This window comes from Ammodytes marinus (assembly GCF_949987685.1).
Source record: "Ammodytes marinus genome assembly, chromosome: 3".
NCBI lineage: Eukaryota > Metazoa > Chordata > Actinopteri > Uranoscopiformes > Ammodytidae > Ammodytes > Ammodytes marinus.
Window position 1 is genome coordinate 29,583,021 of NC_137232.1, and position 17,927 is coordinate 29,600,947.

The following is a 17,927-nucleotide window of genomic DNA, read 5'->3' on the forward strand; positions in this document are numbered from 1 at the left end:
CAGCGCTGTGTGATTGGCTCTCTTGTTGGGATCGGGTCTTTGATGTCTGCAGACTGATCACACGCAGATCCATAAAGCCACCACCCCCTCCCTCCCTCTCTCTCCCTCCCTCATTCTCTCTCTCTCTTTTTCTCTCTCTCTCTCCGCCTTTGATCTCGGCGCTGGGTTTGTCCTGGATCTGCCGCCGCTCCGTGTTGATCAGGGCTGGGACAGCAGCAGCACTGACATGGTAAGCAGACCGGTGCGGGAAACACACCACCTCACCTCTCACCGGTCTGCTGTCGACTCTTAACGACCGATACTTCGATCAAAAGGCTCCCTTTTTTAGCAGGTAAGAACATCTTTAAAAAAAAAAAAAATGTTTTGGACAATTAGGCTACTTTTAGGCACTTACGATGTGGAACAACAAGCAGGCGTAGCAACAAACATAATAGTAGGATAACAAAACGTAATGTTATAAGTTTACTATAGTGTTATTACATATAGCCTAGTTGTCATGCTTCGGACACTCGTTACGTTAGACGTACTTTATGGGTGATTTGGTGACTTGTAGGTTGATTAAACCTATGTAGGCTAGTCGTTACGTGTCGATAATAGGCTTTTATTAATAAAAACATTTTTTTTAGACATGCTAAACTGGTAGGCATACTGTCCTATGGAAACTATGTGCTACAGTCTTTCTCATATGAAGCCATGGAAGCTGTCGGCGCTTCGAGCCGAGAGTTGAATTATCGCAGCTGCTGATGGGACTTTAATCAAGCGCCATCAATTAACTCTGCTACAGTTTGCACGTGCGCGTGGTTATTTTAAAGTGTCCTTCACTGCCTATACACGTACCTGCTCAATTATAGGATATAAAGATATTTAGTTCGTTTTTCAATTGTATTACAACTTAACTAATGTGGCTTACGGTTGGGAATGTTACCTTTATTCCACACTGTATGACAGTAAACATAATTTGTTTATTATTGTATCATTCATAATTGGAACTATAATGATGTTTACAATGAGTGAAATATTAAAACCTCTATGTTAATATTTTTATGACACCTAACGTTCAACCAGCATCAACATTAAATTGTATTGATATACTCAATCAAATGTAATGTAGCCTAGCTACTGTCAAGTAATATACCAACATGTTCTATGCTCATTCTTCTATAATTTTCTCCTTCTAACTGTAGAAAAGAAGTGGTTCATCAAAATGGTCCGGATGCCTCAACACACCCTCTCACTTCTACTTACTGTGCATGTCATATATTCAGCTCTGGTAAGCGCTTCATCAGATATTACATTTAGAACACAAGCTTGAAAGAAAACTTTTATTATTGTGTGTATCCCTTGTCTGTTGACGTATTTTGAGCACTTACAGGGAAAGATATACGCAGTGGATGAGTAGGCAAATTTGTTCTGCTCCATTTAGTCTATATTCTAATCTGTTTTATTTGAGTGTTAACGTTTCTCATTCTTGACCAAGGAAATTGGCAAAATTGGTCTATTTACAACATTTTTCCCAAAGCTTTAAAAAAAATGTCTTGTATTCTTCATGCCAACTGAACAACCCCCCTACTTCTGGGGAAAATATAAAATCTCTGCAAAAGTAAACTTCAGAGGCTATAAGCTGCACATATGAACTTGGACTGCACTGCCTGCCAGTGCGAAACTGTTCAGACTGTGCGATCTGAAAAACCCTTGCTTGCAGTCGGACAATTCCGAGTATCACTTTACCTTTATCCCCTGCACTGTCCTGATTGTATTTGTTATCTTGGTTTTGGAGATCCCTGCATTGTTGCTCGACTTAGATTCTGCTGCCGCAACCTTGCAGTTTTCCCACAGGGCTCATTAAAGTTTCTTGTTATCTCTTCCCAACAGTATCAGACTTCTTTTCAAGAATAATCAAATGTGTGGGTTGATCCCCTTAAACTATAACACGGGAGATATTGCTCTCGATTCGGCTCTCTCTCTCTGTTGCGGATGAAAGTGGTGATGAAATGCAGGAATCTCTAACTTTCACCAAATGGCTGTCCCTCTCAGATTCCAGTGTGGGCTGAGGAGGAGACCAGAGAATGCAGAGAACAGGAGTACAAGGACCGGTTTGGGAACTGTAAGCCCTGCAAGCAGTGTGATGCCGGACAGGAGCTGTCAAAGGTTGGACATATTCTGTCTATTCACTTTTACCTGAATGAACTTTGCTGTTTTCACACAGGGGCATTTTCCAAAGAGCTAGTAAAAAAGGGGAAAAAAATGTGCAGCTTGTTTATGCAGGAAAAAGGAAAGCGTAACACAGGGGATCCAAAACATGTCAGGTCCTAACAGATCAACTTCCTTGGGTTGAAAAAAGTTGTCTGGATTATTCCTGTAGTGAAAACTGTTCACAAGTTCATGAAAAGAATGGACATCTCGTTTAAGAAAAAGTGTATATCTTTTGCAGCGAACCAACATAATTTATTACTTCCTCTCTTTCATGTAGAGAACAGCCAAGCCATTATTGGCTTTGTAGAACACCGACCCTTCTTTAATCAGTCACACCCATACTTTTGACCTTTTGCAGCTGAATGGCTTCCATTGTTTTTCACCATAGCACCCTGTCCAACTTATTGTCTTCACTGTGTGAAGCAAGCCATGCCTAAGCTTGCTCCTCTCTTGACTGGGAAAACTGTTTTTCCGCACCTTAGCCACAGGTTTGTGTGTGCTTTGTATAAATAGGCCTCAATAGTGTCAGCAAAAGCTTTCCTCTTTGGGAGCAGCTATGCTTCTACTTTTGAAAGTGGAGGCAGTGATGTATAGTAAAGGTGAGTGAGGTATAATCTCTGATTCATTTTGTGGGAAACATATCAAGTGAACCCTTTTACTTATTTGATTAATTCAATAGTTAGTAGCGGTACACCATGGAAACCTCTCAATCTATACAAGGATTCCTTTGTACTGTTCACAAACTTACATACACTAAAACGCCTCATTTATATCAACAATGGTCAGCTTAATATCAGATACACCTAGTATCAGTATGATGCAGTACAATTTAATAGATCAACCATGAAGTAAAACCAAAACATCTTTATAAACAAATCCACAAACGCTGAATGTTATTTTTATTTTTTTAAAGATTATTTATAAAATTAGATTATATTGATAGTGTGGAGAGACAGAGATGTATGGGCCAGAAAGGGGAATGTCACACAGAGAACAACCACGGGCCAGATTTGAACCTGGGTCTGCAGCAAATAGATGACTTAGCCTCAAGGGCAGCACTTTAAGCACTACACCACGAGCACACCCAAATACTGAACATTATGATATATTCATGAATGAAGGATTACGTATACCTAATAAACTCAGAATATTTCTGTTAATACAGTTGAAAGATACTCATGGGCCTAAGAAAACAAGATAGAGCTCTGTAAGTTAAATTGCTTTGCATTCATAACTGCATAACACTGTATTTATATAGATGGGTGAATGTTTATATTATTTATATTGATGGCAGCCTTAAGTAAACAATATTATGCCAATTAAAACGCTGATAAACTAATGTTATGTAGGTTAACACTCAACTACATCTTTCAGTACTAGTGGAAAAACCCTATATCACCCTTGACATCTGTTGTACACATGCATTTGAGCCCAGTTGCCTTTAATCTCAGTGCACACAGACATGCACTCTGTGGTTGGTAATACGCTTCAGTAGTCCTCGTGTTCCTCTGCCAGCTCAACAGGCATGAATGCTGCTAGCCACCCTGGGGTCCTGGTTAATAATTGGCTGCTTCATTCTTTCTCTGGAGGTAGCGGGATGTTGGCTCACAGTGGGGACCTAGGCCTTCACTCAGAGAAAGTTTCCCAGAGAAACTGCTTCTGATCTGAGTTCTGTGTAACCAAGACAATCTGTCCATGCTCTGAAATGCAGGACTGACTGTTGTGAGGGAAGCAGACTTTTGGAGTCACTCTGTGCAGCTGCCATAGAGATCCCAAAGGAATGTGCCCCAGTTTGCTCTGGAAGTTTGCCTCTGGAAGCCACTCTTAGGCGGGTTGACAAACATCAATTAGCCCTTCACACTAATTGTAGCTAAAAGAACCACCCACACAGAGGGAACGTCCATTAAAAGCACTTATTCTTTTCCAGACATAATTCTTTCTAGGTTTCATTCACTATAAATTGTCTCTTGTGTTGTGTCAAGCATGAAGGAGAAGCTTTCCAGTGCATGCTGGAAAACTGCCAGTGGCAACAACAAAAAAGGCAAGAACACAACTTTGATGTGTCAACATCTTGTAGTATGTAGCAGGAGTGTAGCATTTCCTTCAGCCACACTCACAGGGCAAATTACTTCTGGACGTTACTGGCTACAGAAAATAGCTAAATTACAAGTGTGCTGAGCAGCAGAAGGGTCAAAATCAGAGTGTCAGAATATTAGCTGCAGTATTCCCCTTGACTAAAGACGGTACAAATGCTACCAAAAGTATCAGAGAGAGGTTAAACAAAAGTTGAAAGGGTGTGTTTTGGTCCCGAACAGGTCACTGCTTTAACTAGCTTGCATTGTTCCCACCGTTGTTTCATTACCAGATCAGATGACTGGCTGCCCCCCATGTGATTCCCTCCTAATCTTAGAAATATCTCTGCATCTGAGCATGCTTCAGGTCCCAGCCAGCTCTCCCCTCTCGCGCCGCTCCTCTCCCCTCCACACTGCTGTTATGCTTGGCAGTCTTACTCAAACTAGATCAGGAGATATGACAGGGAAATAAGATGTTAAGCATCTGTTTTTGTTGGACGATGTGAAATCACCTTATAGTACAACATGGAAGTGGAGGGATTTATTTTCTTGACTCCAAGTTTTCTCATACAATTCTTAGTTTCATGCATTTGAATAAAATAGAACTGGAGAATATCAGTCCTACGTTGTACCTGCAGAGGAACATAAGAAATATAACTCAACTCCTAGCAGGTGTATGTAATAGAGAGTTTGTTTTGAGTTTTTATGGTATGGTCCGCTGCTGTATGCTGTATACACACCCTGGAAATATGGTCTCTTCAGGGCTGTATATGTTGATATAGGTAGCTTTTTTATAACAGTTATGTGTCATGTGCACACATTGTGTACTCACTTTTTCATATAATAATAACTTTACATCCCACAATAACATGGTGCAGCCTTTCTTTCAGCTGCTAAACTAATCTCAGTCAGGGAAGGTTGTCAGCCCTTTAGAGCTTTGTTAGCAGGAATATAAGAAGAAAGAGAAATCCCCTTGATGATCTGTGCTGCATGGATCAGAGGGGCAGAAGTTGGCTGCTTTCTCCTTTTGTTTCAGTGCTCTGACCCGCTCAGGTCTACGTGGCACCAGCCCCCAGCCATGTGGTGCCCCACAGGCAGAGCTTTAGCCAGTGCTGGGCAAAGCAGGGACTAATCTTCGACTGGGCCCTTTCAGTGGCTGGGCCTACAGGGCTTTCTTAAGGACCAGTTTTGGGGTTCAGTGTAGTTTTCTGGCCTCCCCTGGCTCACTCTGAGCTCCCGTAAAACAGGCAAGATCCTGGTTTGCAACAGTGGCCTGCCAAGTGTTCTTTATTCCGCCTTTCCCATATTTATCACTCATCAGCCACCCCCTCTCTGTTTCTCACCCCCCCACCACTGTTCCCTGCCCTGTCCTGCATGAGAGCAAGGCCTTATATGGAGAGTTCAAAACAACAGCTGCACTAGTCCAGCCTTAGCTGGTCCACCTCAGGCCAGGCCTGGCCCAAGGGTTCAATGTCAGGCGCACATGTGTTTGGCTGAAATCCACATCTCCTGCCCGACTCTGCGGTGCCATCACACAAACATCTCTGCCTCTAACCTCCCTTTTTATTTCTCGCCAGTCTGCTTCCCCAAACCCAACCCCCGTATCAGACTCTTGTGCCCACATTCCAGCAGGACTGCATGCCCGGGCAGTGAAATGGGACACGGGCGAAGAGAGAAGAGAAGAGAGGAGGCCTGTTTGAAGCTGGCCTTCACTGTAATGATATATGAGCATCCCCCCACCCCCTGTCTATCCTCCTGGCTTTGGATTGCATTTTGGACAACAGGAGGGCAGCTGCTATGCAACTGATAATGAATGATCAATGTATGATGTCATTCCTGCAGGGTCTTTTCATTTAGTGTGGTGTACAGTAATATCAGCTGTCATATAAATGTCAGTTTGTCATTGAGGTCACCAGTCTTTCAGCATCATTTGTTGGGATGTGATTGAAAAGAAATTAGGGAGGAGACAAAACATGACTAACAGATTTAAATAAGCAGCTGAAGTCATAATTACAATAAATACATGTGTGGTTAATTAATTTTATTGTTGAATTGTTTTTTTTTTAGTTTTTTTTTTTGATAATTTAAAAAATATAACTTAACCAGACTTGTATATTTCTACATTGCCTGTTGCTTTATAGAACAGGTCATCAGTATTTCATCAGAAAAAGTGTTAATCTGACTATATACCTTTTACAACTGAACAATATGCATTTTAGTCTGATATTTTTGTTGTTTTCATAATTTTAGATTTTGTTTGGTTCAGGTGAACAAATCCTCAACATTAGATCAGTCGCACAGTGGAAGAAAGCTGTGCTTTTTAAGTGCACTTTCAATTGTTGAACACAAAAAGAGTATTCATCTTACTTTCTCCATATACCTCTCCATAATCCTTGTCCCCTTCCTGAAGAGTTTCCTTTGCTTGCTGGCCTCTCAATCAACGGGACACTCACTGAGTCTGCTTGGAAAAGCAGTCACACAAAAACGCAGCAATAAACTTGCAATAATACAACAGTGGGTGTCCCCTAGGGCCTTTATTATTCAAATGCCTGGCCTTTCTGGGTCTTGCAGCGGAAGGCCGCTCATTCATACTGAGAGAGTCAGGGAGATTATTGCCAGTGTAAAATGGACTCTCTAAAGAGGCAGGCCATTGTTCTCCTCTGATCCCGCAAGCCAAGATCATTCTTTAATTCCAGACCCCCGGTAGTCCACATTCAAGCCCTCTTTTCACCAACTGCACATCTCCCTAAACCACCGACCCCACCTCTTACCCGGTGTATTTTTCCCCTTAATCCCATCAGGAATGTGGCTTCGGTTATGGAGAGGATACCCGGTGCGTGCCCTGCCGGAGCAGTCGCTTCAAAGAGGACCGGAGCCTGCAGAAGTGCAAGCCCTGCCTGGACTGTGGACTCATCAACCGCTTCCAGAAGGGCAACTGTTCCACCACCAGCAATGCAGTGTGTGGGGACTGTCTGCCGGGGTGAGAATAGATCTATTTGTCACAATAATAGTCAGACAAGGAAGAGACACATGTTACAACATACCAATATTTTAATATATATCTTAGCTGCTCATATGTTCAGGACAGCTTTGAAGATAAACCATGTCATTTTGTGTCTTCAACAGATATTACAGGAAGACTAAATTAAGTGGTTTCCAAGACATGGAGTGTATACCCTGTGGGGACCCTCCGCCTCCGTATGAGCCTCACTGTAAGCACCTTTCCTTTCTTTTACCTCCTCTAACAGTTGGCCAAACATCAATCGGACACTTGATTAAACGTTCCCATGTATTCTGGCTATTCATCCCCGCTCATAATAGGTGACGTTTTAAGATGAAACAACAGGGATACAATAGTCAAAAGGCAAACATCACCAGCCTCAGCACACTATTGAGCACCAAATGCTACTAAAACCCAAACGTGGGCTGCAGTGCCACAACAAAGCTTGTTCACACACAACATGCCAGCACAAGGTCCCTGAAGTAACCAGAACCACAGCCTTCAAAGGGTGGAGCGAGGCACAAACGGCTATGCTATATTTGCAAATAAATGCTTGGATTTACAAGCTGAGCAGTTTAAAAGCTGCAATGGATACTATTAACACAGTATTAGATTTGGCAACACTGGATTATATTAGCTTGGAACATGTCCCTCATTTTCAGCGCTCAATTTGGATTAATAAGCAAACCTCCCTGAACAAAAGTTCCATTGACATTTCTAGATACAACGTGTCTCCATGGACTTCAAAAAAACAACTGTAGGCCTACTCTTCTAAATGGTTTAGTTATAGCATCGGAATAAACACGGCAGGGTTTAAAGCCACAAAATGTATTCCCTTTATGTAATGATCAATTATTCAAAAAGGATTCTGGAGGTGTGTTACATTACTTTCACAATGCAGGGCTCACATTCCTGTAGGCTACAGATCCAATTAACGTCTGTCTTCTGGCCATTAGAAGTATTTAAGTGCAACCTTATGATTTCAGGTTTCCACATAAAACCAACAGGCGAGTGAACTTATACCTTTAGTAATTGAGTGTGACTTCCTGATGGCAGAAGAGGCTGCAGCTGTTTCAGAGGAGACTTTTAGCAGCATGAGCATCAGAGCAGTCCCAGCCAGTTTTTGCACCCCTGTGTAAAATAAATGGGAGACTTCTGAAAGTAAAAAAAAGTATTTGCCAACAAACCCCAAATGTAAAGAATCACGGCTTCATCAAACCGTCCACTGTTTGTTTGATATCTGTTGTTGCAAGCATCAATACTGTTTGTCTAAAGAACGCCGGCCTTGGAACAACTGGCCTTCCTCTGTCTGCTCATTTGTCCATCTGTGCAGCTTCCAGTTTTGATAGTGGAGGAGGCCTGTGAAACAAAATGGCCATTGTGTTTGAGAACATAGCTGGTTTTTAGCTCCTACAGGGACTCTCAGCAGAGCATTTCCAAACGTTTGAAATTCTCGCTCCCTCCCTCCAGTGTTATCTTGAGGTAGGTGGTGAAAACTTAAAGGGCAGATCATTCTAATAGGCCACACTGGCCTGGGGCAGCAGTGCAGCTGTGCAGGGGAGGCAGTCGCCGTCTGGGGTGGACTGTAAATCTTAAACCACCCCTCCTTTTCTTCTCCTCCCTTACCCCCAGTGGTTTCTTGGAGCCGAGTAAAAACGAGATTGTGCTTTATGGATCCCTTCAGCCTCTTTAATGCGTTTCATCTGTTGGAGTTTTTCGGCTGTCACTGTATAGCTCACAGAGCCGACCGTGTGAACACACACAGGCATGCAGACACATACATGCATGCACTCACACAAGTAGGAAGAATCCTCCTTGATCTTTGTAGTGTATCCCTGTATTGCTATTTGTGCTATTTCCAGCCAAATTTACACAAACATTTTATATTCCCTTGTTCATTATCAAGAAAAAAAGCTTTTATGTTTTTTATAATTAAATGTTTTTAAGAAATGGGACACATTCTAGAGAGCAGCAGCAAATGTTATTTGCCAATTACCTTTTTTTTACATGCTACTGTAAGGATTGTAGATACAACAGAGCTTGTGATTAGGACTAACCAAAGGAGACATGATCCAACAAACCCCTGTCCACCCTGATATATTCACCGCTTTATCTTGTAACATGAAGAAAACATCATCTGGACTTGCTCTTTCGGCTCACTGACTTCCACCGTTGTGTTAGTTCTCAATACAGATGGCACAAAATATACCAGGCTGGTGAAGAGTAAAGGGAAACATTGCTAACTACAATTTCCTGCCAGCAAACAAGACCCAATATATGTTGCAAATCAGTGTATCCTCACTGCTTACTCAATCACGTTATCATGCAATTATCACACCACAGTCTCAGAGCATAATGATGTTGGTGTTGCCACATCATAAGAAGTAATTATTTTAAATGCTTTACCACCTTGGGTGTTACTCTTTTGGATATTGTTAATCATTCCAGCAGATTTTTATTAGCTTTATTTTAAGAAAATTCAAAAGGCGACTTAAATACACAAGACATAAGCATGCAAAATTCAAAAGGAGCCCCTGTAAAGTGTTTTTGTGTTGTGAAAAAGTACAAGAAAGTAGAACAGAAGTTCTGGAACTAGTAAAAATGAAATGAGAGTTTCAGTTTTTGCAATCCAAAATACATATTTAGAGTCAGAACATTTTTCCCCCATTCTCTCTGAGAAATGCTTTTGGTAACCATTACAGATGCTTTAGATATTCCCTCCCTTTATTTTCTGCTAAAATCCTGTCTCCTTATGCTAGTCTTTGTTAATACCTGCATATCTGCTACATTTGTATCTGTTTGTTGTCACGCTTAACAGACACGAACTTTGTTTATGCCTTCACAGTTTCTCATATGACAATTTAGACAAAGTGATCAGTCCAATGAAGGGTTAAGCTATTATAAATTTCAAACAAGGAATTATTTTCTCTCCTCTGTTATTTAGAGTTCTGGGTAGAACCGTGCTCAGCTCTCCCAAAGAACCTCTTAAAAGAGTTTGTGCAGACAAAAGGCAGAGATCCTCTTGAGGTGTAAAGAAGTGCTTCTTTTATTCGGAGTATGTGTCATTCCATAGCGTCAATAGGCAGTGAGTCTATGAAGCTGTGGTTTATTGGTCTGGTTTGTGTGGAGATAATATCAGCAGGTGAGGCCTCTTCAATGGACCAGTGTTGTTTATCTGTGTTTGCTGCAGCTGCTGGGCCTCTGATAACAGGCTGCCTTTGTGTCGTGGCCCAGATGATGCTCACCTTGGATGAGTTGAATTTGACCTTGACCAAGAGCACCAAATGTAAACACGATGGTTAGATGTTACATGATACAAAGAGTGACTATGAGTCTCAAGATTGAATGTAAAACCTGGTGGCATAACAACTTGTCATCATGAATAATGTTTGTATATCCCCCTCCCTTTTGATTAGGCCTACTAACATTATTATTATAAATGTAATTTTATTTTATTTAAATTTTTTAACTACAGTATGTATTTTAGGTTGCCTAATGACACATGGCTAGGGACTACAGCTGAAAATTGGCCATCAAGGCTAAAACTGCTCCTTTTATTACAGTTAATTAAATAGGACTGTCCACAAAACTACAAATAAACTAGGGTAAACTGAATGTTGATTTTTTAATAATACATTTTTGACATAAGGTTCTTTTCAGCACTTATATCCAAATTGCTCCTTTATTGTGCCCTCTGGGTCAGCCAAAGTCGTAAAGCACTGCTTTGAGTATTCCTTCTCTCTCTCTCTCTCTCTCTGAAGGAATGTTAAAATACCCTTATCCCCTATCTGGCTGAATGAAAAAACTGCCCAAAGCTAAAGTAATGTTTACATTGCATAACAAAGCACTCTTGGATGTGAAAAGGTTGAAACCAGTTCCCTTTATGATTAATGTACTGAAAAACAAACAGCAGGGCTCACTGAAAAAGATAAACTCAAACAAAAGTAATTCATTATATTTGCCATATTCATCAACAATTTCTCACAATTTATTTTTTCCCCCACGTGTGTTGTTAACTGGTCTTTTTCATGTTTCACGGTTTCATACCAGAATACTTTTCATGTTTTCTCTGCAATAACCCACGCCCTTTCCATCACACATACATTGATCGGGACAATTATATTTGATTACTGATAATGATCTGAGACAATTACGTTAAGCTCCATCCACTTAGCCTCAGAGAAATGTCACTCAATTTGAGAAGTCAGGCATGCTACTGTTTCTTCTCCAACTTGCTCTCTGCAAGCTGCAAACTAGAGAGCTGAGATTGTCATGGGGGACATGCAACTCACATGCTGATGAACACTGCTCCCTCATATGTCAGTTATCACAACGGATGTCTGGAAAGTCACTCTTCCTTTGTTTACATTTTCTGTGTGATGAACAGCTGCAGACGAGCAGTAATGTGCTGCTGCAGATACTGCTGCTTTTCATAACCCAGTTCTCCAAGTAAATCCAAGCCGAATGATCTGTAAATATGGTGGTTTAGGCTCAACCTGTAGTCAGGAAAAAAGACTTGTCGCTCATCTGTCCAATCACATATTTCTTAGTAACTTAGGAACCAGAAAGAGAAGTTGTTTTTATTTGAAAATACACGTCATTAATAAGAGACTGTCGAGTAATTACACAGCAGTGATTTATCTCTGACACTGAGCGATGTCTGCCTGACTGGAATGTCAAGAATTTATTTGAGTTGCTTTTTTCCCTCAGAGTTTGTATCACTGGATTATTTGTTTTTTCGCTGATATTTCTTTATGAAACAGAAGCATGTTGTGTTTGTCAACTCAAACTTGAAAAGCAGGCAATTTTCTTGCGCTGTTAATAGATGGTATCAATGAAAAGAAAGGTTAAAGATGCACTTATTAACATATTTATATTGACAATATAATAAAAGCTACTTACCCAGCACAAAACAGCACAGACACAGTTAGCAACTAGCCAGTGAACATAGTGGAGCATTAAGCGAAAGAGGAGTTGTTGGAGACCAGAGGTCTTATATTTGTATCACATATTGTGCTTTTTTCTCTAATGAGTGGTTGGAAAGATAATTAAAAGTGCCAATAGATCTGGCCTATGTTCCGATGTCTAGCGTTAATCCGTATGAAATGTTCTGTATTTGTGGGAACTTGTATAATGAACAGCATTCTTGAGGCCAAAAGTGTTTATCCGAGAATGTGTGTAGAGTCGACAGGGTGGGGCAGGAGGAGAACTGTTTAACAGCAGCTTAATCATGAAATCAGTACATGTGCACACAACTCCCCATCAAACAATGACAAAAAGAAGCGTAAAAAAATTCCTGATGTCTGCCCAATCTGTTTTCTCTCGTAGTCACCTATACACTCATATCCAAGCCATTAAAAAAAGCCTGACCAGCAAGGCTGCCTCTGTGTAATGAGCATGAGAGGGAGCCTGGGGCCGAGGGGAAAGAAATGTCTGTAAATCATCTTCTGCGGGGAACGAGACAGAGGGAGATGAAGAGAAAATCCACCACAGGCGTTTTCTCTTTGAACTCCTTTTGCTTGTTTCATTAGACTTTCAGAGACGACTGGCTGAAGGCGAAAGAGGGATAATTTGTCTCATGTTACCCGATTCTGACTGGCTGAGGAGTGTCAGACATTATGAACAAACTCCCTCACGTCATGTGTTAACCCCTGTCTTTTCTCGTGAAAGCTATCCACAAGAGATAAATTGTCGAGTCAAACTCTCAATTAAGGTTGTTTACTCTACGTACAATCTTACTCATCAACTCAAAAAATAATCTGAGTAGGCCTGGCCTGGTGTCATGTGGTCGATCAAAGAAGCGGTAAACATTTTACACCCTGCTGTTCAGCCATATTTCACATTCATCTCTCCTCGTTTCTTCTTTGCAGGCAGTGGGCGCGTAAACCTGGTGCCGCTGCCTGCTGTGGTGACCAGCCCGCGTGACATGGCGCTGGCAGCAGTCATCTGCAGCGCTCTGGCCACCGTACTGCTGGCCCTGCTCGTCCTGTGTGTCATCTACTGCAAGAGACAGCTGCTGGAGAAGAAGCCCAGTGGTGAGTCACAACATCTGCACACACATCGTTCACATTGACTCTTTTTATTATGAGTTTCCAGGTCCACACACTCATTTATAATACAAACATTCTTCTCATTTAGCCATCTTTAAATTTACATTTGTAGCACACAACACAATATCAGAGACTCTGTAAACAATACAGGAGCGTGCAAGGACTCACTGGACATTAATACACACACACATTCAAATCAGGACAAGTGTGTTTAATCGATGCCAAAAAAGAGGGGCATTGTAATAAAAAAAAGCTGGAGCTTAAGGCCCTCCTTTAAAATAATTATTTTAATAGTGGTGCAGAGAGCTTAAGTTAGGTCACATTGTAATGATAGAAAGACTTTTCATAAACCACTATAAGCATTTTCTATGGATGCAATGTGTTTAAATAAGTCCTGGTTGCATGGTTCTAAGCAGTGAGCCCCAAACGTAGAACCCAGCAAAAATCTGCTCTTTGGTGAAGATAAAAAGAAAATGGGAAAGGCTCATACTTTATTGTGTATTCCAAAACATGTTAAATGATCAGAAAGACCAAATAAGAAGATGTGGATAAGTTATCCCAAATGTGTTCATGTGACGTCCCTTGTATTTTTGAGCTGGCAGTAGTGAGGAGGTTTTTGTAGGAAGCAAAATCCTTCAATGTTGTGGGAGAGCCAAATATGTGAGTATGTTAAAATATGAGTGGCACTTGAAGAGCCTTTAATAGGGTAAATAAAGAGTATATATCCAGCTGGATGAGCATGATTTCATCGCTCTATTGTTAACTAAACAAACTGGGTGCCAGTTCATCTGTCACTTGTGTTCTCCAGTGTTAAGCCTTATTAAATCCTGATGTTGCATATTTGTGGGAACTTTTAGAATGAGCAGCATTCTTTAGGCCAGAAGTGTTGAAGTATGTGAAACCTCCCGCGGCATAGAATGAATAACATCATGTTTCCCAGGTGAACTTACCTGAAACAAAGAGCGTGGCAGAAGTAACCAAGGCGTGACCAGTTCTGTGTTTTTATCACTGTAACGGTGTAGGGTGAATGTACAAGTTAAAGTTGCCACAAGGAACTGTCAGGAACATTTAGAAATAAGCTGCAGTGTTTTTACGACACTAGCACTTAATAATGGTAATATGATGATGGTGAAGCATTTATGATCATCAGAGTAAAACATTTGAATGTTTCATTCAACATTTAAAAGTTCCACGTAGGAGGTTTAAATATTTTTGTCAGTAGTTTCACTCAGTCCAAACATGCACCCCACCCTTGACCCAAACTGCTACGATACGAAGCGGAAGCTCTAACATAGTTGTTTTTGATATAATATAAAGGAATTTTAATAGGACTGATGGTTATGAAACATTTCCTAACATAGAACATTTAAGTTTAGTCAGATAAATAGCAGAACACAATAACTGGAGCTGTGAGGGTTGTACAGCAGTAATAACACAAATAAAATCCAGCCATGGGTCTTTGTATATCTGAAGTTGAGTGTCTCCAACATGTTTGGTCAGCGGCCTCTCTGAGGTCCCAGGATTGTCCCTACAGTGGAGCAGAGCTGTCCTGCCTGGACCCACGCTGGCTTCATGACTTTCCCCAGAGACCCTGCTGCCAGTGTCACCTGGGCCCTGGACACACCTGTGGTAGGTTGTGGTTCCGGTGGAGAGATTAAATGCTACTACAACTGTATCAAAACACTGAGGACTGGAAAGAAAGTTGTAAATTCAGTAGTATACTGTAAATTGAAACGTGTGTGTGTGTGACGTTCAGGTCCAGTCCACCTGATCCCATCTCTTTGCTGCGATGAGAGCTGCAGTCTGGGACGCAGCCAGGACAACAGCCCTTTCCAGTCCCAGATGAGCCTCAGTTACAGGTGAGTAAATTATGAATATGAACAAATATTATGTCAGAAAAATGTGTATAAAAAGAAGTTACGGCAAGATGATGATTTCTATAGCTCAGCTGGTCCCAAATACATAGAAAATAATACTTTGTATGATAGATCAGGAAAGGTAGAAAAAGGTTATTGTGGTCTTTAATGTGAACTTCAGTTTTTGGTACCCCTACACTTAACCTGGTGATAAGCAGGCACATAAACACCATACAGCCTTTTCTTTTCTGTGGACACCATTTACCATGGTTAATTATATTCTTTGAAGGGCTGAGAACAGACTGAGACATCTATCTTTAATTAAATAAACACGACAGGGTGTGGTGGTGAACAGAGATTCACAGTGGGATAACAACAGATGTCCTTATTACGTTGCCCAGGAATACAAACCAGGAGGAGGGCACCCCGATGGGAGGACGTCCAGAGTCCACCTGCATAGAAGCCGGTGGGACGAGGGGCGACTCAGAGCCGGCTGAGAGTTTGCAGCTGCCTCAGTGCAACACAGAACCTGCAGCAAGCCTGGAGGTGGAGGAGGAATATGGGGATGAAGAGGAAGAGCGAGAGTGCAAGTCGAGGGAGAATTCCCCCGAGAAGGCCAGACAGAGCTATAGTAAAACTATGACAGATGCGCTGCTTCCCACACAGCTCCCATCAAGTCAGGAAGGTGAGGCGACATTTTGCTCTCACACATCGATCAATGTTTAATGAATTATTCATATGGCAGGATTTTTTTCAGACAAAACTGCTTATCACTGGATCAGTTTGCCTCGTGAACTTTTAACTAGGAGTGTTAAGACACGCCCTTTTTTGTATTTGAAATGAGTTGCCTCAAAGCAAACAGTATCAAACAAAGGGGGAAAGAATGCGAGGGAAAACTACAAAGAAGAAAAAACCTGTCCTCTTTCAATCTGGAAAACAGAGAATATATGAAATATATATTATGGACCACCTGAGAGTTAATGTTTCAGATGTCACTGTAATTTACTGATTCATCCAGACTTAGAGAAAATCTGTTAGAGAAAATTCAACTCTCAAACTGCTGAATGTAATTTACTGTTGGGCTCTCTTTTTCTGGCCTGGGGCATTGCTGTGTGTATGTGTGTGTGTCCATGAAGAGCAGCTGGTAAAAGAATCAAGAGATACCACAAGTTGTTTGATGTAGACAAGACTATCCTGTTTTAAGCCCGCTCTGGGTAGATATGTTACTAATCACTGCGTGTCTGTGTTCCTCTTCCTACTCTCTCTCCAGGATGACATGGATTCTTTGGCTGGTGTTCCACCCTTGAACCACCCTGGGCTCAACAACAGCCGCGGCCAGATCCCATATCAAATTACTCACTAGCCGCCTCTTTGAAAATGCCTGCCGCTGACCTCAGAGCCCCTCGTCAAAGAGTCCAAACAGAATATGTACATACATGCAAACAAAAGCACTGCTGAGGAATAGCAAAGCATAAGGGCAAAGGCACAGACACACACAGAATGTGAACTTGTTGGCCCAGAAGGTGAAATCGAATGAAGTTCAAACGTCGAGGAGTATTGACTTATTACCGTGGAGCACAGTGAATCAAAGTGAGCATCTGCTCTGCCTTGAAAATGTCTTGCATCTTCAAATGTAGGAGAACATGGACTGTACCACTGATCTAGCACCTGGTGTTATGAAGCTTTTGTGTGTAAAGGTAACAGTTGTATTATTTTGAGGTGTGAAGACAATTGTCAAAAGTGATTATGTTGCACATTGAAGACAATCTTGATATGGAACAAGTTAAGACGAGGAATGTTTAAGTGATAAAATGTATTGTAGATACTGTAAAATATTAAATAGGTCAATATTTTTGTAACATAGACATGACTGACAATATGTTTGCTTTTCTTCCCCCAGTTATAGTGTTGATGGTTGTGCATAGTCACCTCCACATATTGTTTTTTGTAAATAAACCACTTGAACAAGTTTACATACTAAGGAATTGATTTGATCAAATCTTTGAGCTCATGAAAATAAGGGATTTTAGAGAATTGGTACTCAAGTTAGAAATAACAGTCAATTCCTCAGATAATTTTACAGTTTGGTTTAAGCTCCAAACACGCAGAAACCTACACTTCCTATAATATCCATTTATCCTTACATTCTTGAAAAAAGAACATAAATCCGCAATGAGTATGATCATTAGTTGCAGCGCTACAACTCAACTGTCTTTCACTAAATCATAGCTGCCTTCTAAACATAAGAGTCATCAGTATAATGCAACTCAACAGCACCCCACACTGTAGCCACTAAAACTAAACATAACCTTCACGTGGGCACAATTTATAGCAGGACTGTTGCATTAGTTTCAGTTGTACTTCATCTGGCATCCGACTGTGATACTATACAACTGAGTAGTACTCCTTATGACAAGTAACCTTAAATAGGCACTATGTAACTTTGGGTGTGTCAGAGAAGTGAACATGTTCTAAACCTAATTTCTCATAACTGAATAAACTAACTTCCTCATAGGAAATTTGGATCCCTGGAACACTGTTCTATGTTAGAAAAGCTACATTAAAAGTTACTGTTTCACTGTTCACAGGGCCCAAAGTTTTGTTCACAGACATATTCTAGTCTTACATTTGGTTCCAGGTGCCTCAAAATCATTTGTTTTGATTAATGATAGAATAATTTAATACTAAAGATTACATGTAAAGAAGATGTTTTGTAAACTAGCTGTAGGCTCTGCAAATGTAAACAAACACCCTC

The 17,927-nt window shown here is 41.0% G+C and overlaps 1 protein-coding gene across 1 annotated transcript; it reads left to right on the forward strand.

The window, feature by feature from the left end:
* Nucleotides 1–17,141, forward strand: tnfrsf19 (tumor necrosis factor receptor superfamily, member 19). Its single transcript, XM_080024984.1, has 10 exons — nt 1–331; nt 1,185–1,270; nt 2,035–2,148; nt 7,067–7,245; nt 7,392–7,477; nt 13,137–13,301; nt 14,817–14,945; nt 15,073–15,175; nt 15,574–15,857; nt 16,443–17,141. Exons 2-10 carry the CDS (start codon nt 1,205–1,207, stop codon nt 16,445–16,447), a joined length of 1,131 nt encoding a protein of 376 aa, XP_079881110.1. The 5' UTR covers nt 1–331; nt 1,185–1,204; the 3' UTR covers nt 16,448–17,141.
* The last annotated feature ends 786 nt before the right edge of the window (nt 17,142–17,927 follow it).

Coding starts and splice junctions, on each gene's coding strand:
- tnfrsf19 (XM_080024984.1), top strand. CDS start 1,205: ATGGTCCGGATGCCTCAACACACCCTCTCACTTCTACTTACTGTGCAT. Junction 14,946..15,072: donor GGGCCCTGGACACACCTGTG/GTAGGTTGTGGT, acceptor TGTGACGTTCAG/GTCCAGTCCACCTGATCCCA. Junction 15,176..15,573: donor CAGATGAGCCTCAGTTACAG/GTGAGTAAATTA, acceptor TACGTTGCCCAG/GAATACAAACCAGGAGGAGG.